Source organism: Aspergillus nomiae, assembly GCF_001204775.2.
Source record: "Aspergillus nomiae NRRL 13137 chromosome Unknown contig00248, whole genome shotgun sequence".
Classification (NCBI taxonomy): Eukaryota; Fungi; Ascomycota; class Eurotiomycetes; order Eurotiales; family Aspergillaceae; genus Aspergillus; species Aspergillus nomiae.
Window position 1 is genome coordinate 1,228 of NW_015378303.1, and position 24,558 is coordinate 25,785.

At 47.4% G+C, this 24,558-nt stretch overlaps 7 protein-coding genes across 7 annotated transcripts; 4 read left to right on the forward strand and 3 right to left on the reverse strand.

The window, feature by feature from the left end:
- Window positions 1-2,483: 2,483 nt before the first annotated feature.
- On the forward strand, window positions 2,484-3,500 carry ANOM_007852 (Rab family GTPase; the record flags this gene model as incomplete). The annotated part of the gene is made up of 2 exons (XM_015553108.1): window positions 2,484-2,606; window positions 2,671-3,500. Coding segments are annotated over 2 exons (933 nt in total), but the record flags the coding sequence as incomplete, so codon positions are not given.
- A 3,257-nt stretch (window positions 3,501-6,757) lies between these two features.
- ANOM_007853 (DUF3431 domain-containing protein) lies at window positions 6,758-8,098 on the forward strand (the record flags this gene model as incomplete). Its single annotated transcript, XM_015553109.1, has 3 exons — window positions 6,758-7,068; window positions 7,117-7,686; window positions 7,742-8,098. The coding sequence occupies 3 exons, from the start codon at window positions 6,758-6,760 to the stop codon at window positions 7,797-7,799; spliced, it is 939 nt and encodes a 312-aa protein (XP_015404684.1). The 3' UTR covers window positions 7,800-8,098.
- A 717-nt stretch (window positions 8,099-8,815) lies between these two features.
- Window positions 8,816-9,430, reverse strand: ANOM_007854 (uncharacterized protein; the record flags this gene model as incomplete). Its single annotated transcript, XM_015553110.1, has 1 exon — window positions 8,816-9,430. The coding sequence occupies one exon, from the start codon at window positions 9,428-9,430 to the stop codon at window positions 8,816-8,818; it is 615 nt and encodes a 204-aa protein (XP_015404687.1).
- Window positions 9,431-12,005: 2,575 nt separating this feature from the next.
- Window positions 12,006-18,328, forward strand: ANOM_007855 (NACHT domain protein; the record flags this gene model as incomplete). The annotated part of the gene is made up of 4 exons (XM_015553111.1): window positions 12,006-12,459; window positions 12,519-15,297; window positions 15,333-17,533; window positions 17,582-18,328. Coding segments are annotated over 4 exons (5,976 nt in total), but the record flags the coding sequence as incomplete, so codon positions are not given.
- Window positions 18,329-18,846: 518 nt separating this feature from the next.
- ANOM_007856 (uncharacterized protein) lies at window positions 18,847-19,769 on the forward strand (the record flags this gene model as incomplete). Its single annotated transcript, XM_015553112.1, has 4 exons — window positions 18,847-18,986; window positions 19,052-19,079; window positions 19,148-19,293; window positions 19,358-19,769. 4 exons carry the CDS (start codon window positions 18,847-18,849, stop codon window positions 19,767-19,769), a joined length of 726 nt encoding a protein of 241 aa, XP_015404683.1.
- A 1,187-nt stretch (window positions 19,770-20,956) lies between these two features.
- ANOM_007857 (glycoside hydrolase family 134 protein) lies at window positions 20,957-21,739 on the reverse strand (the record flags this gene model as incomplete). The annotated part of the gene is made up of 5 exons (XM_015553113.1): window positions 20,957-21,057; window positions 21,107-21,234; window positions 21,284-21,410; window positions 21,469-21,500; window positions 21,567-21,739. The coding sequence occupies 5 exons, from the start codon at window positions 21,737-21,739 to the stop codon at window positions 20,957-20,959; spliced, it is 561 nt and encodes a 186-aa protein (XP_015404682.1).
- A 1,843-nt stretch (window positions 21,740-23,582) lies between these two features.
- On the reverse strand, window positions 23,583-24,107 carry ANOM_007858 (uncharacterized protein; the record flags this gene model as incomplete). The annotated part of the gene is made up of 2 exons (XM_015553114.1): window positions 23,583-23,795; window positions 24,105-24,107. 2 exons carry the CDS (start codon window positions 24,105-24,107, stop codon window positions 23,583-23,585), a joined length of 216 nt encoding a protein of 71 aa, XP_015404681.1.
- Between the last annotated feature and the right edge of the window lie 451 nt (window positions 24,108-24,558).

Here is a 24,558-nt window from a genome sequence, read left to right on the forward strand (position 1 = left end):
CCTTAACATACTACCAATGTATGTACTACTCTTAACAATTATTGTAAAGTGTGCTCTGACCACTTGTTTCATGTTTCAAAACAATGATGAACACCTGGGTTCTTTCAAACTTGGAAGCTTCTATCCAAAGATACGTAGGGATCATTCTCTACTGCACAGTCCTGAATCCATACTGTTTACTCACAAAGGATCCTCCAGAATTTGGGATGTAGCGGCTCTTGCTGTAGCACTAAGCTCTGTTATTCTAGATATCATCCTCCTCTGATATGAAACTGCAAGACTTAGAGGAAGTCGGCTGGGATTGTTCAATTGCGCAGCCTTTTCAGGTACTCAGAACAGTCGATATCACAAAACTTGACCTTCGGTTTTTCGGTTTTGTCACGTCTTCTCTTAAACCTATATGTACACAGACGGACTTCAACAATGTTCCATAACCCCCTTCTTTTGTTTGTAGATCGTTAAATGAAAATAAACCCGCCCCGATCGGCTGAGCATACTGTGGCTCATCAGGAAGATGCTGTACGAATGAGCCGAATATTGACTGCGTTGTCGAAGCCACTTGAAAGAGTTCGCGGGAAAGGACAGAAAATGGGGTTCTCTACCGGCTGGACAAAACAGGATATGTAGAAGCTGATACTACTACTTTTCGGAATGAGTATGAAGCTTGGTCTTCGTATCTAATGAAGTATCTCACACTGACTACCTAAATGTAGCGCCTACCTACTACGATGTCTTCTCCAAGCTGCCCCTATAAATGTGGCATAAGATGCGAAGGTGCCATAGATGATTCTACCAAGATACATAGTTTCCACCCTTAGCTGAAGGGACTTGAGGTGAAACCGAGCAACATAATCGGAATTGGATCTGGCACAGACGAAGTACTTGCACACACCTTGCACAGCCACCAAGATTCGCCCTCTCTTATAGTCATCACAGGCTGGACGACTCAAAGCACATAGGAATGTCTAGATTAGCAGAGTATCCTAGGCTACGAGGAACTAAGATGGATATGGCATCCTGAGTGTTGACTGATATATAGACAGTTGAAGAGGGGCAGGAAGGAAAGGTTGGGTTTGATTGCAAGTTATATACGAACCGTAGCGCAGCCATACGTACATATATCAAGATCTTCGCCTCATCTATCGGTAATCACGTACAACGTTACAACTGCAAAGTGACTGGCGCCACGATGGAGTCTTTGATCGCGTGCTACCACACATCAAAGGTCAAGATCTAGACAACTTTCTCAAATTTTTTTACGAAGGTGTACAGTTATGGCAATACCGCTGCCACCTTGTACTCCCGGATCATCCAGAATAAATTTCATATTCTTTCGGGCATTGAGGCAATGTGGAGAAAGCACCTTGTTTGTATAAATTATACTGTATTTTTCTGCTGCGCATACATCGTCGGTTTCTCATGAACATTACCTTGTTCATCTTTCAATATAAGAGATTAAAAAGCAGGTAGGGCCGGATGCACCGTTCCTGTTTCAGTATTAGAGTTCGTCGGAGACCAAGTGTGTCGCAAAACCAGCAGTCAAATTACTTCCAGACCACCTATCTGCCTGGTTCCGGGGTGCGCCGCGACTATGGCACGAGAATCAACAATCTGCAATCTCATAGGCTATGTATCCATAAATTAGGCTGATCTAATCTGGGGGTCCACAGCAGATTCAAATTTAAATGAGGTACCTGGATGATGTCATTGGAGGTATATTTTGAAAAGATCGCGGTGTCGATGAAAAATCATATAATTTCCAACTGATAATGATAGATTATCGAAACAGAGTTGCCGCAGGAAGCGAAAACTTGCAAGATCTCATTAGTGTTCCGTCAAAATGTTGTTATTGTTCGTTTCAAAGCCAAGAATGTAAGGGATTTGTCCCTTGTCTGAGCGCACTGACGATTGTTGATCGGTAATTACTAGCGATTCGCATTGACTCTCGATTGTTCCCGCTGAAAGGAAAACAAAAACAACACAGAGTCAGGTGAGAAAATTAAAGCAGAAAAGACAATCGGCTTGAGTGTTGGAGAGAAGAGAGAAGAAGTAAATCCGGAAACAATGAAGATGGGGTTGACACCTGACCGGATCTTGATTTCTGTGGGGGTCAGCTGATTGACTTCGCCCTGTCACGCCCTGTAAAATGTACGTTTCGTCGAGGATCGCAATGACTGGTATTCTAATTAAAATGTTCTCGTAAAATTCTCTTGAGCCTCGTCTCCGCCATCGACCACAGAAACATCTTTTCGTTCCTTCTCTCCTCTCCCACATATTTTGGCTGTGAAAGAGGATTTTCCGGCTTCGCTGTGGTCCGGATTTGTCTGTTTATTACCCACTGTGTTTCTCCTGTCGCGATATTTTTCTTTCCTTTTTTCTCTCCTTTATTCTCAGTACTATTATCATTATTATTGTACCATCGGGAGCTGACGTGCATGCCGTTGCATACGAGTAGTTTTCACTGCCGGTTTGCTTTCATTTCTTCCTCCGGTTACCATTAATATTGCTGGAACATGCAAATTCAGTTCTCCAGCGGCCCCGCCTTTGCGTCTACCCCGCCATGAGTTCATCTCTCGAGGCCAAGATCGTCATCTTGGGCTCACAAGGTACGGACACCGAGCTTCCTCGTCCCTCCCTCTTCTCTCGCTCATGACTAACAACTTGTTTCAGGCGTTGGCAAAACGTCTTTGGTCCAGCGCTATGTGAAGAACGCTTTCCATCCTGTGGGAACCGCGTCCACCGTCGGCGCATCCTTCGTCACCAAGCGTGTCCTCGACAGTTCCTCGGATACCATTGTCCGTCTGCAAATTTGGGACACGGCTGGACAAGAGCGGTTTCGCAGTATCTCTAAGTTGTACTACCGTGGCGCTAACGCCTGCCTCCTGTGTTACGACATTACGGACGAACAAAGCTTCCAGGAAATGACGGGATGGTTACTGGAATTGAAGAAGAACTTGGGTGATGAGGACCCGGTTGTAATCCATGTCGTCGGAACGAAATCAGATATTGTAGCATTGGATCCATCCCGTCGTCGAGTCCCCTTTGAACGTACCATTGCCTACGTCGCCGAGCAGCTGTATCCGTCTCAGGCGTCCACTCCCCCGCCCACGGCTGGCGTCAGCCATTCGTCTAGCACCACGCTCCAAGGTCTCGACAGCAAGCGCAGTAGCGGGTTTTGGGGACAAGATATCGGATGGGACTGCTGTCATGAAATCAGCGCCAAGGACGGTGAGGGCATCGAGGAGGTTTTCCAGGTCATCACGCGCAAGCTGGTGGAGCAGCGTAATAAACAACTTGGCATTACCTCATCACAGGGGTCTACATCAGGCCTGGACGGCGTTACATCGCCGGTGGGGCCAGGGACTCTCGAAGGCAATGGTAGTTTTAGGCTGGGACATGGTGACAAGCGTCGAAGCTGGCTTGGATTCCCACCTAGTAGTGTCGGAGAGGAGCTCGATGAGAGAATTGAAATCACCAAGAAGAAGGGAAAATGTTGCTGAGGCTTTTTCGGCACTCCCAGTCCGACACCGACTTTCGCTGAAATCAACGACCCTCGACGTCCGCGCGGCTCTCCTGTCACCCTCATCTTGATGCAGGCGAGCCATCTTCTCAATTCCCGCATTGTATTGTTTTGCGACACCCAGTTGAAAACTCCGGCTTGGGGCAACATGAGCTGACCGCCGTGTTTCTTCATTGACAATGTCCCGATATGCATATTCTTCTCTGATATTTCTTTCAACCGCATTGGATTGGTCTGGCGTTCTCCTATCGACAAGCTGCATACCGTATATCGCATGCTATCTTTCTTGGAATTTCGTTTTGTTTATTTGTCTGTTAGCCTTTTGTGAGGAATGTTGATATCGTTCTGTGAGTTGACGTTCCTATACGAGGCAAGATGATTTTTGTGTGCAAGGCGCAGGCGCCTGGGTATATTTAAAGCATTGTTTGGATGTTCATATTTCCGAGGGTGAATATGAGAGTGAATATGATTCGAAGTCTACATGACTATAAGCTTGACCAAGAACGTACTCAAATACTAAATAAATGCGCGCCCTGAAATTAGGATTCTATAGAGAGGAGAAGAGCCGGAGTAGTATGTGATATAACTCCCTACCAGGCTTCTTGGTCTCAAAGCCTCACATTGACAGCTGACTTCATCTGAACTATAAAACAATGGAAAGGCTTTACAAGCCTCTCGGAGTATAAACTCGACATCTCCCGAAACCCCGCTGAAGAATTCCCGCCTGAATAAATCCAAAACAACCCGATTGGACCGTTGCGAGTCACCAGGAACATTTGGTCCGATATTAAATCAATCCGCCACTACCTGTCATCCAACCATACACTAGTAGCACTACTTCTACAGCAGGCCTTGCTATCGATGATATCATAATACAGGGGAATGCTAACGGGCTGTCTGTTGGTATGTAATGGAACATACTAAACTATAAGATAGGCATGTGACCAAGTCGCGGTTCTACGACTCATATATACAACTTGCTTCAATTCGATGGATCACGTATTAGCTGATAATGTGTACTCAAAATCACAATTCCTTGGTCTCAGATTGATTTTTTATTACAAGAAAGTTTCCCTTAAGTAGACTATGTAGTGCCCCTTGATTGTATAGAATACATAGATATGTCATCTGCTTGTAGGGACGCATGGGTTGTTTAGCCAGAGAAGCGTTAGTTATAACTTCAGGCTAATTTTTATTTGACAATTATTTATTTATTTATTATATTTTTCCTCCTAACTTTGTTTTTTCCTCCCCCAGGAAAAGCAAAGTAAGCAAACGCCACCGGCATTCCTCCGCCGTTCGTCCGCCAAAAAACTAAAAAGTATATTATAGAGTTCTCTATTGATCTGATGAAAGTTGGGCCCTTACGTCTGCGTGCTTGATCTATCCGCTTTTGATAGCGACTGCGCGACGCGATATTTTTGGTGAGTTATTAGGTAATAACCTTGGGGCTGGAGAAAACTCTCTATTGCCGGGTTTTCTTCTTTACTTGAATGTAAAGTCATGGTAAATTGTAGATGTGGCTGGTCGGACCAAGAAGGGAGCATATAGATGCTGATGGCTGAACAATCCAGGGGAAATCCGATATACGACCGAGCCTCACAGCAACCCGGAAAAATAGATTAAGAAAGTGGTCAAGAGAAACCGACGTTTCAGCCCCGCATATTTAGGTAAATGCTCTGTGGGTAACTCGATATCGGTTATGGAGTACAATGAAACGAAAAAACCATGTCTCAATTGCATGTCCCCAGCGTCGTCGTCATCACTTGGCGGGCCATGATTTCGCCGAGAATTGTTTACTTCATTCAGACAAGGAGAATCGTCCGAAGTGGTTAGTTTTAAACTTGACCCTGGATGTAAAAGGGACTTCACCTGTCGATCACCGGGTCATAGACGCACAATCCTAGACCCTTCGTCCCTTAGGGGTTCTCTCGGATATTTATGAGCTCAACGATCGGCCTGGGAGTTCCGCGACGAAGGTATCACATTCTGGGTGGCTTGTTCACATAATCCCGGCGTGTGCGACTTCCATCAAGGTTAATATAGGGTGTGGTTATTGAAGTATATTCGAGTCTTGAACCGCGAGATGGAAAATTGAAAGAATAAAATGATGGCGCTAAGGGAGCCACTGCCACGGACCACCAACCAGTCAGACTAGAAGGCTGGGTGGGCCGTTAGAGATAGACTCGTCCACTGTGGATCGTAACCATATTAGATCAATGTAAGACGGGATCTTCTGTTTTGTTGACCGAATGAGCAGGACGACACTCGGGGCCCCCGGTATTGAGTTCTGAAGAGGGTACATCGTCTCTGCCCAGAGGATATATAGAGACAGAGGGACGAGATGCGTGACATCCGGAGGCCGACGGAGTTGTATTTGGCCGGCGTTGACGATCAAGCCTGAAGCGAGGTGGACCGATTATGCGTCGGTAGCTGGGTGTGGTCATTTTAGTCCATTACTAGCCATGGTTGGCTGGGAGGCTGACTAACCCCTAATCTCGAAGATTCAAAAACACAAGTCAATTGTGTCGCGGTGTTTGGGCGATTTAATCAACCAATGTCAGGGAATCAAGATTAAGTGATGCTCCATAAGAAAGACTCGGCTTTTGTAGAACAATTGTAGTCGTTGATTTCATCCTTGGTCATCTCAGTCAATCTACCAGGAACATGGAACTCGTTTCAAGCGTACGCAAGAGAGGCCTCGATGGCCCCTGCAGATCAGCTGTGTCTCGCCCCTTCCATTCCCACCAATCCGCGTGTCAACGCCTCCAAGTGATAAGCATTTTTTTTCTGTTCGCACTGCTCAGGGAGGGCATCGTGGCCATTCCTATGGTTCACATTTTTCTGCCTCATTCTTTTTTTCTTTTTAATTTTTCCCTTCTTCTCTTTTATCTTTTCTTCCCCTCTTCTTCACTTCTTGTCTCTCGTATCGAGTTTCTGACGCATTCTTTATATATCCTATGGCCTCATAATCGCCGTTGTCTTCCTTTTCATTCGAATCCCTTCAGTTTTAGCTTAGAGAATCCGGGGATTCTTTATTATTCTTTTGTTTCCCCTCTTTTTGCACGACCTACGCTCGTCACCGGCGTTTGACTTGATCGTTCATGTAACACGCCGCTTAACAGCTCCCCCGTTTAATTACCACCGCCGTCGCCGCATTTCCTTCCCTCCCTTCGATCCCTCGGGAATCTGCATATCTAAAAATTGTTCAACTGGGTCGACAACTAATATTATGAGATGAGACTATCCATCCGTGTTGGTACGGCCGCACTCCTGATCCTCGCCATCTTCCTGATCAAGCGCCATCTCGACACCGTTCAGGATGATTCGCGCGTGCCGCTATCATCCTTCTGGCGCTTCGGGGGTAGTTCCGCGGGTTCCGACGAGGTCAATCAGGGTGACCAGGTAGACAAAACGGCCATTGAATCGGGTGTGATCGCCCCTCAGACTTACGAGACCACCCCGATTATCGTCCCCAATGACCGAACGCTTGTGATGGCCAAGTTGGCTTCGGAGGATACGTCATGGGTCGCAAATGATTTAGCTGAGTGAGTTTGGTCCGTCGCATTTCTGGATGCGGTTTTCTGACAGGTCAGATGGCGGAATGTGATCTACACGGTTGATGATTTGAGCGCCACGCGGCATACCCCCATCAATAAGGGACGCGAAAGTCTGGCATACCTTCATTACATCATCGAACATTACCACGACCTCCCATCGCTCATCGTGTTCATCCATAGCCATAAAGACGGCTGGCCGGCTGCCTGGCACACCGATAACATGGAGTACAGCAACGTCGTGGCGGTCCGCAACCTTCAAGCCGACTTTATTCAGCAGAGTGGATACGCCAATCTCCGATGCCAGGAAACACCTGGCTGCCCCGAAGAGCTCAGGCCCTTACGGAACCCTCCGCGCCCCGGACAAACGACCGAGGCGGTCTACGCGCAGGCCTGGAAGGAGCTTTTTAACAATACCGAAGTTCCAGAAGTCATTGGTGCGCCGTGCTGCTCGCAATTCGCCGTGTCACGCGACCAGGTCTTGAAGCGTTCTTTCGAAGAATATATGCAGTACTATAATTGGGTTTTGACCAATGACTTGCCGGACGATGTCACTTCGCGGGTGATGGAGTATTCTTGGCATATCATTTTCGGGAAGGATCCGGTCTAGTAAGTATATCGAGATCATGGCGGTGAGAGTATTAGGCTAACTCATTTTTTTCAGCTGCCCCGATTCACTGCAGTGTTATGCGGATGTTTACGGAAACCCGTACTTCTGGTAGTTTTTGTATATATAAATACCCCTTTCTGGTTTGTTGTCTGCGTCTCGTTACGATATATGCCGCAATCTTTGTCTTTATTTCGATGTCTATTGTACATGCTGAAAGCTTCTTGTTAAAAGTTATCCGCATGAAGGCGTGTGCTGCAGCTTTTCAGCTGGAATTTATAACACGATTGCATGCTAAGCATTTTTTTCGGATGGAACTAGCAGCTTGGCGCTGGATTTACACATAAAGTTGCTACTAGTAGTTCTCAATTGATCAACGTTCTGCTTGACATGAAATTGATATCCATGATTGCGTGATTACTTGGCAGACACGATCCATTGCTAGTGTTCGTACTCCCACTGCCGTGGATCGAGTAGCTTATGTGGAAGCCTAGAGTGGCGCGTGCTATAAATGCCAACAATATCGGAAAAGCAGATGAAAGTAAATCTCAACCAAGAAAAGCCGACGAATAGGGTCGCTTCAAATCTCGATCGATATATCAAGTGGGTAACAAATGCCCCACGCCGAGGCATCCACGTTGTCTTTGAAATTTCAACGAAAGAACCAAGAATGTGGCTCCTTTGTGGAATTTATCTCCATGTCCACTATACGTCCACAGGCTCGTCATATATACCTGGGAATTATGCAAGACATTGATTGATAGACTCTCATCGTATTCGCAATATTAGCCTTGCCCGCAATATATGGGTAGCTTTTCATGGTAGGCGCTAATTTAGGGTGTTCATAAACGTATGATGAATGTCTCAGTTGGAGTGGAGGGGCTAGTATTCTTTCGGTGACATGCTGTTAAATTGCTTAATTTTATTGTTAGATTGCGACTGGTGTATCACTACATTGGGTTGGGGAAAGAAAGTCCATTGAGATAGAAGCATATCTAGGTAAGAAACCCCGATGGGAGTCTTTTGTCCACCCCCTAAAATAATAGAATTTCTTGCAAATTCCAGTAGTACCTAAAACCGACACCGTAAACGTGTCCCACTCCACTAAGCTTCAGAACATCTAACTAGACATCACAAACCATATCTCGAGTGAATGTCCTCCCGGAAGATCTGCCGCATATGAGAGAGCACGCGCTCTCTCGACCATCTAGTTGCCTGAGCCACCCATTGTGATTCTTCTACCACACCCAATAATCTCTGTTGAATCTCCTCACAGATCAAGCGGAAGCAGTCGATAGCTTTCCCCGCGGCATGAAAAGCCTCTTTGGCATAATCCATCAACAGCCTCCTTCTTGCTTCTCCCATTTCTCTCCTAGAGATGTTCCTCATGAACGCCTTCAGATATTCGGTGGTGTCTTTGATATGTCTATCGATGTCCTCCCTTGCTTCTTGACTCATCTTGTCAATCTCTTCCTCGAATTCCTCGTTCGATAAATCGGACATTTCGAACTGCTCGGCTATGCGCTGGAAGCCTTCTGCCAGAGCACTGGCATACTGGGCGGTGTGTTCTGCTTGTACGCGGAGGCGCTCCTTGGCTTCATCCAGGGTTCGAGGGTAGTCCAAGGGGGCATAGTAGTCGGAGTTAATACTGTTGACTCTGATATTAGTATCTTCGTTGATATACCATGCCAGGGCTTCCGCTAAACTGGAAGATAAAGAAATTGCATACTGATAGCGTAGCTGCATCATTGGGACAAAAGCTGGTGACTTGATTTGGTACAAAGATTTCGTGTTCGATTCATCAAGTGGTTTATAGATATCAGGGAGTCTGAAGATTGTGAATAGCGAAAGACCTACCTGGTTGATTGCAACAGCCCTCTTAGAAAGCAAGAGACTCACGGACGGCCACACTTCCCGTGGATGCCATATAAGCTACCACTGTTCAAGTATGGCTGTTGAGTAATGTTGACGCATCAGGAAGCGCTTTAATAAGCCGTGTGATTACCGTACGCCACCATTTCACTATTATAAACACTTCTTTGGTGAGAGATTCATGATATAAGGGCCTTCGCTATCTGGTCTGGTCGATAGTTTGACCAAGCGAAGCTTTAGCTTTTCAATCGATTTCACCATGATTAGTTCACTTTGTTGTTCTCAGCATTCTTTCCATACAAGTATATATGTTTCTTATACCTAAGCTCTAGTACATTTCAACCACGGAATTGGTTGGTATATATACTTATTCCCGCGCACACCTAAGGTTGAGTACGCCTAGCAACCTTGGATGCAACTGTGGGGAAAGGCTATAATTGGACATTGCTGTCGGCTTCTAGTTCCTCTTGTTTATTCATTACTTTGGTCAGGTGAGGCTCAATAGGAAGTCGTTTCCGAAACTTTGCATGGGTGAGTATAGCGACTCACATAGGTCTAGATTGGCCTTTGGGCGTAATGTGTGTCTGATTGATGATGTAGCGTGCGTTTGGTCTTAGAATACTACATTGTGAAGTCGTAGGACCAAAACTTCCATAGAAACCACCTCCTCTTGCTGAGAGAAAATTGTTCAGCATACTTGGGTATAGCGGTGAACAATAGAACGACTAATATAGGGTTTACAGTTGTACTTCGACTTCCATCTGTCACTCCTGCTCATTCTCTTTAACATAAGATGGCCGCCGAGGGTAACTGCTTTGTAGAAGAGATGTCCTCCCAAGGTATAACTCAGGTAGTACGCAGGATACATCCATGGATGGGAGAGCTTAGCAATATACCAAAATTATTCCAGAGTACTTCCAGACCGGCAGCTGAGGCACCTCCCACATTTCTTTGGCACTCTTTGTCGAGTTCCACGTGGTATCCAACCAGTTCAACTACTACATGCGGGCACTACCCAACAATTCGTGTTAGATATCGCAGTTAATGATTTTCGGGAGATACTCTTGTATAAGGTCCAGCGGCGATCGAGAAAGAAAGGTCCGACATACATCGCACGCAATCATCAGCGCAGCTGTCTTTCCGCTGGAGACTTATTATGATCCGAGAGCTCTTCTCTCTGGCCTAGCTCTGCTAGGGCAAAGTGCTTAGTGAGGCGAGTCCGAGTTCTATGGCGTTAGTTATCGATTGATGAACTTCATCCACGTGCATCTTGCCATTGCATTTCAGCTGACTAGTAGTACCCTTGTCCATTCGTGTTAGTCCCAAAAGAACCTTGAATTTTGTCTGCATCGATATAGGTCTTGGCTTTGATACATAAAGCGAGCGATTTGATTCATCGTGCTAGTTGTAGCTTCGCTATCGTCTTGTCCAGTAGGTGAACCGATCACTCACCCCTTAGTTATGGAGAACGTTGAAATACTATCAGTCAATTAGCCAGATTGAAAGTGGTAGGCTGTCTACCTGAAAAATGAGCCAGCGTGGTTCCCCGTCTTTTTATATTTAACTTAACCATTGGGTCGTATATAGGTGTGTCTCGCAAATTGTGCGACAGTTGAAGCTCTAGATATACCGGTCTCCCCTTCTCGCATAGAGCGAGCTTACAATGACTATTTCATTCGACATCTTCATTGACAGCCCCAAAGATATCTTACAGAGTGTGTTGAGCGAAGACTACCTTAGATCCGCTAGATACAGCTAATGCTGTATACTATGTCGGGTGACCTAACTATCCATACCTACCGCCTTAGCAGTACGACTAGTGATTGGATCGGCTCTAACATCATAAAGTCTACGGACCAATAAGACATATGGCCGGTATCCAGTATTGTAACCCAATTTCACTTTAATACCACTACTTGGTACTAGTGGCAATGGATTGGTAATTGCATAAATCATTCCCCAAGGACAGACACCATACTACACTCCAAGCGGTCATCACGAACTACCAGAGCACAATGAACAAACTATATCTGTCATTTCGGCCAATTCCAGTACTTCACTGATTCCTTCTAAGCCAGATCTCACATGTTCCGACGGTCAACCCGAAGCCTGTGATGTCATCGACATTAACGACGACAAACCCTCACACCATTGGCCATGACGCATTGAACCAAACATTGACCACTAGTAACTGGGTGCGATGATTTCTTATGACACCACGACTTACGCCAAATCCATGTGCTTCTCCTTGATCCCTTGCTCTTCGCTCCATCATCCAACAATCAGTATTGATCTTTCGCTCAATTAACTTCCGCGAACCACGGTCCTTATGACAATCGGGGATCGATGATGAGCCTTGGAATATATTCCTGGGGAAATCTCTCTCATGATGTCAGGATTGCATGAGGCACCGGAGACAACGGTGCCTACCCTTAACAAGGGCTTGTCTCGGACGATATAGCAGTCACCAAAAATCATCCCTCAATTGTACATGTGTATGTACTCGATGTCTATTTAATGTACTTCATCATTGAGTAAACCAATTGCACAGCATGTCTTCCTCATCCGTGACGGAGAACACTGCTGCCAATGGGGACTCTAACTCGCAGACACTCCTTCGGGAGACACTCGAAAATGTCTCCAAGGATTGTCCGGCGCGGTTAGGAATGTCCCCAAATGAGATTCTGACAAAATCTCCAACCGTCGACGTATTCTTTGATACCATTGCCGGAGAAAGACTACGACGCATGCCACCAGATGGCAGTAGGTTAGATGGCGCTCTACACCGAGCTTCTCGCCTAGCCTTTGCGGTAGGCTCATTGAGAGACTCCGTGGCTGGCTTTATGGACGGAGCAGATGAGGCAGCCATGATGATCTGGGGAGCTATTTTGTTGCAACTCGAGGTAAGTCGTCAATGGAAAAGGTTTGCTCTACTTGTTGCAAGAGTGACTGATCATTGTAGCTGGGCGTTGAGCACATCGACGTTATCGATAGTTTATTCGGTCAGTATGGTAGGGTGACACTGGGAATTTCATTGCTTCTTCAACAGGAAAGCTACTTTCAGACCTACCGAGCCCTGCAGCGAGAAGTTGCAGAAATATACGCCCATGTGCTTCAACTTGTTATGCATGTCACCATGGAATACCGCGAAGCAGAACGCTCACAGCACTGGCAATCCATGAGCGAGGCGGTGAACCGCTCATTCTTTTGCTACTTCAACCGATTTACCACTCATTGGCGTCGAATGTCGCAAGTTGCTTTGGCTACAGGGGCACCTAAACAACAGACTCACTTGGACCTCGCTGCCATTTACCAATTTCTCGAGTTACAAGATCGTCCCCTGCATATGTTGCTAGAAGGCCATAATCATTCGTTGGCTGATGGCTCATTTGCATGGTTTGATCCACATTTAACTACGTTTACCATTAACCGGCGTAATATGCTGCTCGTTACTGGCAATCCTGGCTCAGGAAAGAGTGCATTGGCCCAGTGGACAATGGAAAAGTTGCAGGTATCCTCGGAATTTGATATCTGGAACGTCATTCCTATCTCAATCAGATCAGATGTACCCATTACAACATTGCCATTAAGCATCCTTAAGGGCCTCCTAACTCAGATTCTCGATCGCTGTGTCACTAGCCGAAAGACCTATGAGTCTATTCTCTCTGGCGTTATGAATGCTCTGGAGCTTGCTATGACTGGAGCGCCAGACCCGCAAGTAGAGGAGCAGCTTTGGACTGCTATTCGTATAGCTTTACAGTCAAACATGCATTTCATGCTAATGGTAGATGGCGTTGACCAGATCAAACATTCGGAAGTCACCGTCGGCCCCTTCTTGCAGCGCCTTCAAGACACTGTCTCTGAGCGCAACACGCCGTCTAAGCTTATCATCTTCAGTCGACCGCTCGCTGCTGCACAGATGCCCATGCGGGAGGCATCCACAACTCAACATATCTCTATGAATGTTTCGCTGACACAGCATGACCTTCATGCAGCTTTAGTTGATACGATGACATCCGATGCTGCATTCGCTGGTCTTGATGCATCGCAACGGGATTCGTTGGCAGCGGCCATAGTTCCTCGGGCACAGGGATGTTTTGTGTGGGCTCAGCTCACCGTTGAGGCCATTCGAAACCTATCAACTTTTAATGAAATGCAATCTGCAGTAAAGACCTCACCACATACCTTGGGTGATGTGATTGATCGACATATACGCAGCATTGACCTCAACCGTGTAGGAACCCAGAGTCTCCTCGCCTGGCTCCTGGCTGCAGAGCGTCCCTTACGCATCCAGGAAATAGAGCAGCTATTGGCAGTGGATTTGAAGACCCTGAAGGTTGCATCCCGCCCATCGAATACTGAACGTGAAGTCTTCCAACCTCTAGCTCGGTTGATCTCCGTCCGTGACGGTTTTGTTACCTTCAAACATCACCTAATTCGCGACCACATACAGGCTCGGGCACTGATGGGCCAGGAGGTGCCTTTCTCACTATCTGAAGCCCACTATGATCTATTGATGCGCTCATTGGCTTGGGTTCGCAAGTCGCTCACTGATGAGACTGCGGTTTCCTGGGACAAGCTTCGCGTCACTGCTCGTGACCGTTATCTAGACGCATATACTTTGTTGGAGTACACGGCTCGCTACTGGCTTTCCCATATGCTAGCGTCTCCAATTGCTAGCTCTAAACGTGACGAGCTCAATTTCCCGAAGCCATTCCGTCAGGCCATGCCAGATTCAGTCCTGTTTGCTCAGCTGGAGCTGACAAATCGCGAGTCTCAGTTTACTCGATCCAGCATTGTAGAGCTGTATCGTTTAGCTGTTACAGTACGCCGCAGTGTACTGGGCGGGGATTCACCTGCCTTGTTGCAGAGCTTGATCCTCAGTGCACGTGCAGCAGACATGGCGAAGGCTTCCTGGGCAAATGATCATCTGTATGAGGCCTGGATGCGTAGCCGCTCGCAGCTTGGCGCATCAGATCCTATCACCCGCGAGTTGGAGCAGCTGCTTGTAGCCACTCCTGAGGGTCGTGGTAAGGCCGGCCAAGTAGCTGGCTTCAAGACTGACGCGCTACGTGATATGGCACTGTCTGGATGGGATTCTTCCGACATTAGTTTTGCCCAACGCCTGCAATATCTTGATCGACTGGTTAAATCTCACAGAGATAATAACCAAGAAGATGCTGCATACAATGCTTCAAAACAGTTCTACCGACAGACGGTCATGACATACGGTCCCCATTCGTCCGAAGCGATGCAGGCTGCTGACTTCCTCACTCAGCACTTTAACATCGCGCCTCCCGATGAGATGGCTCTAGAAATTGCACGGAACAAGTATGAGACCATGATGCGCTCTATGGATGCCACCGATCCACGTCGTGTTGCCTACTCGCTACGACTGGCTCAGATGTACGAAGATAGCAGGCAGCCTGCCAAGGCTGAAGCTGTTTTGACCCGACTCTGGTCAGGCCTCTCAGCGCGCAATGTGGACACGAGTCCCGCCTGGGATCAAAAGACAAAGGTCGCTTTCTACTACTCACAGTTCCTACGCCGTCAGGGACGACCTGATGAAGCGACTGCCATTCTCCGCCAACTGTCAGCAGACTTGGAGGCTGAGGGTGGTGTCAGATCTCCGGAGATGGCCTCACGGGCGGAGGAACTGCGCGTGGAAGCACGCGAAATGGGCTTGGATGATATGGATCGCGCGTTGTCGCTGCAGATCTGGAAATATTACCAAGCTAGCGGTCAGCAATATTCGCCGGAGGTGTTACACTGGCAGAGTCACTGGCCAGAGGATCCCTCCCGGCCCAGGGTAATGTGGAAAGCATGGGGGCCTTATCCCCCGAAGAGAGTAAGCTCCTTCCAGGTTGGATTGATTCTATTGCCTCTGCGGGAGCTGAGAAACGAACCTTGCCACTCTTAACACTCTGCCACCAACTGACAACACAACACATTCGTGATGAAGAGTGGCGTGAGGGTAGTGACACTGCGTGGGCCGTATTGAAGCATGCATGGCCCACAGTGGAAGACCCTCGGTCGAAATCCAAGTTCGCTTCAAGTGAGGCTCCTATTCTGGCTAGCTTGGCCCTGGATCATGCATATTGTTTGTTCCGCCGACTGGATATACAGACTGCTTCCGTGGTATATGGTAATGCATTCAAGGCATCCATCACGGCAGATCAAGTGGCCGTCCCTTCAGTCACCGCTGTTGTGAAGACCGTGGTTGAGTTTTACGAGACTACCTTCCAGTTTGAAAAAGCCCTGGTTCTTCTTCATCAGGTCAGTGAGTTCTTTGGATCTCGACTAGGCGACCACGACAAGCACACAATCGACACTCGATACTATGAAGGTGATTTGGCTTTGCGACTGGATAAGCAAACCGAAGCTGAGAGCAGCTATCGTCACATTTACGAAGCCTGCATCCGCGATGGCAAAGTTAGTTCTTCAGGTGTCAAGGCTGCAGTGGCCTTGGTAAACATCTATGTGCAGAACAAAGAGTGGGATTCGGCCCTCGAGGTTTACCGTCATCTGTGGCCCACCCTTGTACGATTTGATGAAAAGGACGGCTATGACCGCGCTCTGCTTGAGGGACTACTACCCAAGACTTACACTGGCTATATGGAGCTTTTGAACAAGTCTGGACAAGGAAGCCACGCAGAGCGATACCAAGTTGCATCCCAGCACCAGCAGCTATGCCGCAAGTTGTATGGCCCCACAGATGCACGGACACGCGATGCAACCCTTACACTTGCTGCTCTCTGTGCGGATAGCGATCAGCATGCCGGGGAAGCGATTAACAACTACCACCAAGTTTTGAATACCCATGACTGGGTGTCACCCTCAGAAAGTTCGCGTGCTTTGCCCGATATGTCTGAGCCCCTTCCAATTAGCATTAAGCACCAAATGGCGCAGCTGTATCTCCGCCAGAAGGACACCTCGGAACCCGCACGTTCCCTGTATGCTGAAGAGCTAGCATTGGCCAAACAGCAGCAGGGGCTCTCCGCTCCGAGCACACTTTTGTGGTTACGTGAGATTGCCCGGATGCATGCCATTCAATCATCTCCTGAGTCTCGTCGTCAGGGCGCAGCTTTACTCGATGAGCATGTTGATGAAGTGGTGCATGTTACTGCTAACCATGAAGCATTGGTTGACCGTGCTCACAGACTAGCCGAGATCTACCTGGAATTAGGCTACATCGACGAGGGCAATCGTCTGATTGACGACCTGCACCAGCGTGTAATCAACGAGACACCTGCCGCCCAACGCCAATCACTCAATGAGTATCGACCAGCCGTCTTCGTCGCTGCATTTGAGGAAGTATTTGGTAAACAACGCTCGTCGAAGCAGATCCTTGACGAACTGTCCCGTGAGGGTCAGGTCTACAGTACCTTCCAACGAAGTCTATCCAGCCATGACCTCATACCTACCTTGGCAGCTGGAGAGAAACTCCACACGCTTCAAACGAACCAGAAGCGCCACTCTTCTGCTCAGGATACCCAGGACAGGCTGTACGATTACTTCTGCAACACTCTGTCTGTTGCACAGCCACTCCGGAAGAAGGACGCCGTACAGCAATTCTACGCTCTTTGCAGGCGGGAATCACCCCAGGACGACTATAACATCAACATAGTTACTTCGACCATGGGTATGGTGAAGGACCTCTGCGATCGTTCGCAATTCCAAGACGCAGCAGATGTGACTGGGGTGTTCCACTCTTTTGTGCACCTAACCGATGGATTACGTACTCCGGAAAGCATTTTCACTGCTATCAAGCTCTGCATGTACTTGAACGGATACCAGACCAAGAAGTGCACCGATGACACGACTGCAAAGAATATGTCATTGGAGTCTCAGATGCTAGTACAGGAAATTATGACCAAGACCAAGGAGCTCCCGCTGGAGTTCACCGAGCTTCCTTTCGCCGAGTTGAACGACCTTGTCACTGTGTTAGGCGAACATGAAATGTTTGAAGATCTGGAGGTATGTTTTTTTCATAAATACACGAAAAGAGATATGCTAACAAATCAGTCCATTCTCACCGAGCTCTGGACCTCGCGTATTGTCCAAAAGACCTGGTCACTTCCAGCCGTTGTCTGGATCGGACGCCGACTGGTCGAAACACGTTTCTGCCGGGGTCGCGTCTCGTCCGCCACACAGCTTGGTAAAGACATATGCTACAACCTCCGTCAGGTCTGGGGTAACTGTGATCCCGTAACTCTGGAAATGACCAAGCTGCTGTCCGGCCTGTACACAGCCTCGGGTAACCACCTCGCTGCTGCAGCGTTGCACGAGAGTGCACTTGCCGAGCTGCTCAACAGTGACACCGATCACCAGGAAGGTGCCATCGAGGCTGTTACACAGCATCTGGAGCTGCTTCAACATGCACAAGCCCGTCTTGCCAAGGAGGGCCAGGGTGGTGGTATTGATTTGGCGGCCGCACAAGAACGGGTGCAGCAAATCGCCACCAAGTTTGGCCTCTCATCGGAGCAGCTCGAAGCGGTCAGTGATACTGATGAGAACGTTGGCATGTGGAAGCGACCCCGTCGATTCAGTTTTGATGTCGAGGACCTGGACACGCACCACAACCACTTGAGACAGACCAGTGGATCGGCATTGTTGAATGGCAATGCGGGAGCCAAGCGTATTTCCATTACTGCTTTGTGATTTATGTTCTATGTTTGTTTATGATTTACTGTATATTGATGTCTGTTGTAAACTAATAATCTTGATAATATGTACTAGTTAATGAGTTGAATGTGATTATAGTATTGTTTTGTGAAGGGCTACAACCTCATGATAACACTTCACGTACTTCATAGTACAATCATAAATAAATTGTCGGTTCGGATTTATGATCAAGTAGTCCCAATATTTCCGGAATCTTGGAGTATATAGAGGACCACAACAAGATCCGCCGAACGCTTCGGTCTCACTCCCGGCTTCTCCGTCCCTAGTTCCGAGAGTTCCGTGCCTGCTCAGGACCACCCGACACAACAGTCAAGGTTGCACAAAAGGAATTAATAAGATCACTATTTTAAATTCGTTTTATCCGTAATATCCGGCAGTAGAATAAGAATATAATAATCCTGTAGCCCCGAAGGCACCACTTCCGATAATTCCGTAGACATTGACTAATTGTGCCGAGTGGCGGGACGATCTGGACATTCCCGGAACAACACCGCCACGCTTGAGTAATTGCCGTGTGCCGATAACTAGTACAAATGAGTAAGAGTCTCAACTATCAAGGTGAAATATGTCAGAATACAAACAACATACAGACTTTATAAACCACCATGGCACGAACCATGAGCGATACAACTGCCTGCCACCAAACAGGCGCCAAGCGCCCGGCATATGACTCCCATAGTGACGGCGAAGCGGACAGGCCTGTCAAGAAACGGCACTTATGGGCCAGGTCTATGTCAAAAAGGTGGTGGGTCTGAGATATCTGCTATGTTTCTAATTTACTGAGTCTGAGGACATTGCTGACTCAAACAGCGACCGTCGTTGGGACAGAGAGATTAAGGTAAGATAAGCTTCTTTCTCTACAGTCCTTGTTACATCTTGCTGGACGACGACTGAATAGCCCGATAGTGTGACAACGTATCTCTTTCCCAGTCATGTCTATTGCATAGTCAAGACTGTCGCAAGAAGACCGTTGGCGTGCACCACTGGAGGGCTACCAGGGACCAGTGTTTGTCAACAATTGCGCCGGAGAATGAAGGGCAGTGGATTGATAGGTCTGTATATCTTTTCTGCTTTCGCACTGTATCCCTAAAGATGCCCATTTCCTGACGAATGCAGGTCGACGGTTGAAGATATATCGAAGCGATTGGATCGGATTGAGCGGTGTTTGCACTTCATGTTCCCAGAGCTTTTCCTTAATCCGGATGCAGATGAAGGGACCCTGACTGACTCTGACGATGACTCTGTGACTGTTTGTTCGGAGAATGATAGCTACCCGGTGACATGTCAAGCGATTACTATCGTAGATCGATGGTTAGCTCAGTCACCACACTTCGATAAGATATCCACCCAGCCTAGTCTTGCTCTAGCTCAGGCAGAGGTGAAAGATATAAGCAGTGTGGGTGAAACTGCGTCTTCGCCTCCATTAACTCCCCTCCCCCCTCCGGGTGGGGATGATAGGGGCCAGAGAAGACGTCATGACAGAAATGGAATAGCCGAAGGTCCCTTCTGGAGATTACCTAGACGGTGATCTTATCATTTGGTCTTTGATTGGACGTCTGTGCTTTTTCTAAGGAGTATCAGGTCATACCTTATGGTCCTGCTATTCGGCTTATACGTTATCTTTTACGAACGACACATTCTTTCAGGGAAAAGAAACATAGACCTGTCGTTATGGCGACCCCACTTGGACATACCCGACCTAATCTCCGCCAACGTTAAAGCCGGTACATCCAAGGCTCACGACTTGCTCGAGCCCTGAAAGCCCGATATACGAAAGCAATTACACGACCTCGCAGAACACGATAATGACACTAAATTGCCGTCACAATAAAGTAATAAAAGTCCAATACACACACATTCGAAATCATCTCCTTCCCCTGCTTCATCTACGGCCAGTGCTTCCACCACCCAGAATAGCCAACCGCCCCTTCACCGACCAAACAACCAAAACAACAGGTGCCAACGTAGGCTTAGGCCTTAAAGCACCCCAACATATTGTCTGCCTCGGTGAAACAATGACAATCTTGGCCATCCGCAACACCACTGCATGTTACGAAGCCCGACAATCCATCGGACCCTCCACGAATCGACCCGGCATCTACGAGGTCTGAAGGCTAGAAGGCTAGTTCTATAAGCATTCACCTTCGTGGAGTGAGTAAGGGTCTCCTATGCCCCGAAACTGCGGGAATCGGGACGACTTCATCCGAAGCGCAATTCGAGACTTACCTTGCTAGTAGTGCGGTGCATTTCTGAACACAGGTTTTAGAGTAAAAGAGTGGCAATAACTTCGCTGCGTTGGATGATCAGGACAGGACAAATATGTATAGAGGTACCAGGCATTCGAGCTTTCGAACGTTGAGGGAGATGATGAAGCCTGGTGTTATTGGGAGTCTAGGGATGTTTCTATCTCTCATGTGATATGTGCTTTTTGTAGGTGATCATACGTATGTATTATAGGTATAAAATGTCAGCCAGTATCTATTCAGTCGCAAGCATCTATGAGTAGTTGATTCCGCCTCTCACTAGAGACTGTAGCGCAGACGGACAAACAATGAAAACCTAGGTAAAATAGCACGGTCTATTGAAAGTAAATTTAAAGGAGCGACAGGGAGCCAGTCCCGAAGTCTAAATGTAGATAAAGAATGAAGTCTGCCGAATACCCAATTGCCACATATCATCTCTCCCTAAAGAATAGCCACCACCATGATGAGCCGCTTAGATAGCGACGACATCAACCCAGAAACGGGTGTCATCGCTCTGGTACTTCTTGTCACTCTCGATCTGAGACTTGATCCACTTGACGGCACTCTTGTAGTCTACTCATCTGGTTAGCATAGGAACTAATGCAGAATTGCGAAAACATACTGTTGATATCCTGAGTATTGGGGTTCTCGAGACCGGACGCGCCGTTGCGATGACCAGCGTACCAGACATCGAAGCCGTACTTCTTCTCGCCGTCGTGACGGGCCTTGATGTCCTTCTCAAGGTTCGTGCTGCGGGTATATTAGATGTTGTTGAGAGCCACGCAGTAGAGTGTCTTACTTCAGGACCTCGCCGTTCTTAACATCCTCAACCTTCTGGCCGAGGAACTCGCTGGCGGAGGTGCGCAGCATCATCCAATTCTGCTTGAAGATACCGAAGTTGGTGGCGTCACCGGTCTTGCCGTCGCCTGTGTCCTGTTAGAATATCTGACTCATTGGGGCCAGTCTAGGTGGGTATGAACTTACCGTACGGGTAGGTGCTGGGGTCCATTTTGTCGCTTTAACGTTTGCCGGTCAGTATAGTTCCTGATGCCTGGTTTGAAAGCACACGGAATAGAACCTACTTCTCCAGCATGGCAATGGCCAGGTCCATGGTGTTACCGCCGGCGCTGACGATGGCCTGCTTGCGCTCGCCCAAGCCCTGGACAGTGTAGTTGCCACGGCGGCTGTCGTCACGGACACCGATGGCGGCGCCGAGGGCCATGGGAAGGAGCAGAAGGTTCAGAGAAAGCTTCATTATGAATACTTGGTTGGAGAGAAGGAGCGAAAGAGTAAACGATTGAAATGAATGTGTGAGGTTGGTAGTTGGCAGAGTTGTGTTTGGTATGGAGTGCTATTCATGGGGCGCTTCATGGCTTATATAGGCTGTCATCCAGAATTCGATACTCACATAGACAACAAAGAATATAGAGCTCCGTGGATGAATAGGAAATGATTTTCTGGTCCCCATCGGGTCCATTTCGTATGATCTGATCTCTAAGAGAACAAACGTTCAGAACAGGATCCATCCGAAGCTCTCCAGCGTTTAAACAACCAAAACGGTAAAAAAGGGTCAAAATGTGAAACACCCAGAGACTCTTCTTCAACGGTAATGGTCAGAATGGGTGCTGCGGTTCTGGAAACCTGGAACATGGCCCGTGTGTGCCGTGGAATGAGTAAAGGGGGTAAAGATGAGCTTAAAACAGTGGGCCCTGTGGAGCTCGCGTATCTGAAGAGCCGCCTAAGATAAATGAAGGGACCAAACAGTCGGCTCTTAATCTTCTGGTGGCTTGCCCTATTTTCGACGGAGCAATCCCTTCCCTCTCTACTGGACACGGGATCCTCGCCGAGTTTCAGACTGCTACACATAACCCTAAGTGAACTTTAACGGACTTTACGGAATCCACGTCCCGCTACGCCACCCGTCTTGATAGGAAAAGATGATGAACTAGAATATTGTAATGGAGGGAAGGGATTGGCTGGTTTTACACCTGTCATATGTTTGCTCTATCATGGATGCAGGCAGCAAGACTCGTGGCTTACGCAATCTGGGCGCCGGATCCTGGCTGCCGAGCCCTGGCAATCGAACTCTATTGTGACATACATGGTCTGATATCTGATAATTATTTCTAAATTGCTACTCCTCGAGGCAGCTCATAATAACACGCGCATAATGAATAGAGACTTTTCTGGTACACTATAAACTAACCACAAATACTTTGAGATCAATAATAAATAACCACATTCAACAGAAAGACAATCCTAAACGCACAGAGCAATACTATATTGGTTGATTCAAAGACGACTAGTATATACATGGGTCCAATACTGACTTTCGGCATCCCGAACAACCCGAGTCTATATTAACTTATACATAGTGGGGATCTGGATCTGGAAAAGCGCCTGTACTTGGATCGTAATAAATACAAAACAGACATAGTAACAGCGTTGGCGACCTGTAAGAAGCTGACATTTTCTTGAGTCTGTAGCGTTGATCTGTCTGATCATCGGTATTGATTTCTATATCTGAGTGTCTTTCGTTGATTTCCTGAGTAGGAGCGGAACACTCGGATGACTTCCGCTTTTGCTTTGGAAAGAATATAGAATAATAGACAAGTTTCTTTGGGTCAATCTAGTTGAATACGACTTACCCCCTTGGTGCCTCCTTTCTCCCTTTCTCGTCTTCTTATCCTCCCTCCTCGTTCATTCTTCCTATGCCCACATATAACGTTCCTCGAACGTACAGACGATATTGGGAAGACCAACTACGCGACTAAGAACCCAATGCATATGCAAGAATTGATATATAGGGGCGAAGAAAGGAATACGAACTAGGAAAATTTAGAGGCGATTGTTTGAACAAGTTCTTGAGGTCAAGGGCGAAGAATAACAGGAAGTTAGGGCGTAGAAGATGAAACTGAGAGGCTAGTAGGAGGGTGGTTTATTCAGGGCAGTCATGCTTCTACCTGCTTACGATATATCCCTTGAATTATTATTGATTCTCTCTCTTGACGCGCTGAATACCAACGTAACACAACCCTTTACTTCAGTCAGGTCCAGTCTGCTTTTCCTACCCCTTCCCTAGAGATACCATTCTGGCTCTAGTAGTGTAACTCCTCGATTCTTTGAACATATTCTTCCCAAGTAAAATTTTCAGAATTCTCCGACTTCACGTCATTGATCTCAAATATTCTCGCCCAAGGTCGATAGGGTCGGACAATAGGAGGCTGCAGCTTCCATAGACCACACATCGACTTACTATCCACCTTGAAACATTTTTTATAGGCAACATTCAGTTCATCCGTCCAGGTTTCCTGTACATCGTTAAATATTTCCGGATATGTTACAGTTGGGAAAGCGAAAAAGCTTCTGAAACATCTTAAGAAAAGCCATTGCATCCTACCAGGACCGAAGTCTAGAGCCTCCACTCATCAAATACTGATCTAGGCGATACCTATACTCTCACCATAATTGGTAAATGCGGAAGCCTTCTCTCGCTGTAGCTATAACAAACGAATGCGAAAACGATGAGTAGTTCATATCGCAGCTGTTTTTCTCACCACGCTCAAGCATCTCCACATCAACCAGGTTGACCCCTAGCACTGTCACCTTGCCCACCTTACCATCGATCGCTGCTTTTTTCGCCTGCGCAAACTATTTAGGGAGGTCGGTTGATGGGGTTTTGAGAACGTCTGCCATAGTGGGAAGCCCGCCTAGAGATACAGGTAGAAACTTCAGAGCCTCAAACATAGACTCAGGCTCTGGAGGCGAGGCGAGTAGAAGGACAAGTGTAGCAGCAAGCCAAGTTGGCAATGAGTGGCCTCATGAACAAAGGAGGCAGGTTAGACTGTTGAATCCGTGTTCGTCCTGCCCGCACACATCCCTGAAGACCATCGAATTTGACAGATGCAGCAGCAGGACCATCGCGAAAGAAATCTGTAACCACTCTGTCCAGTTTCTCCAGAGGCTTAGGCTGAAACGCTTAGTTCTTACTATCGACTTGGGTTGTTTCATCCCTGGAGAGGTGACCGAAAAGCTTTTTTAGAATCTGATCGATTTCGTCTAGCGTAGCTGGTA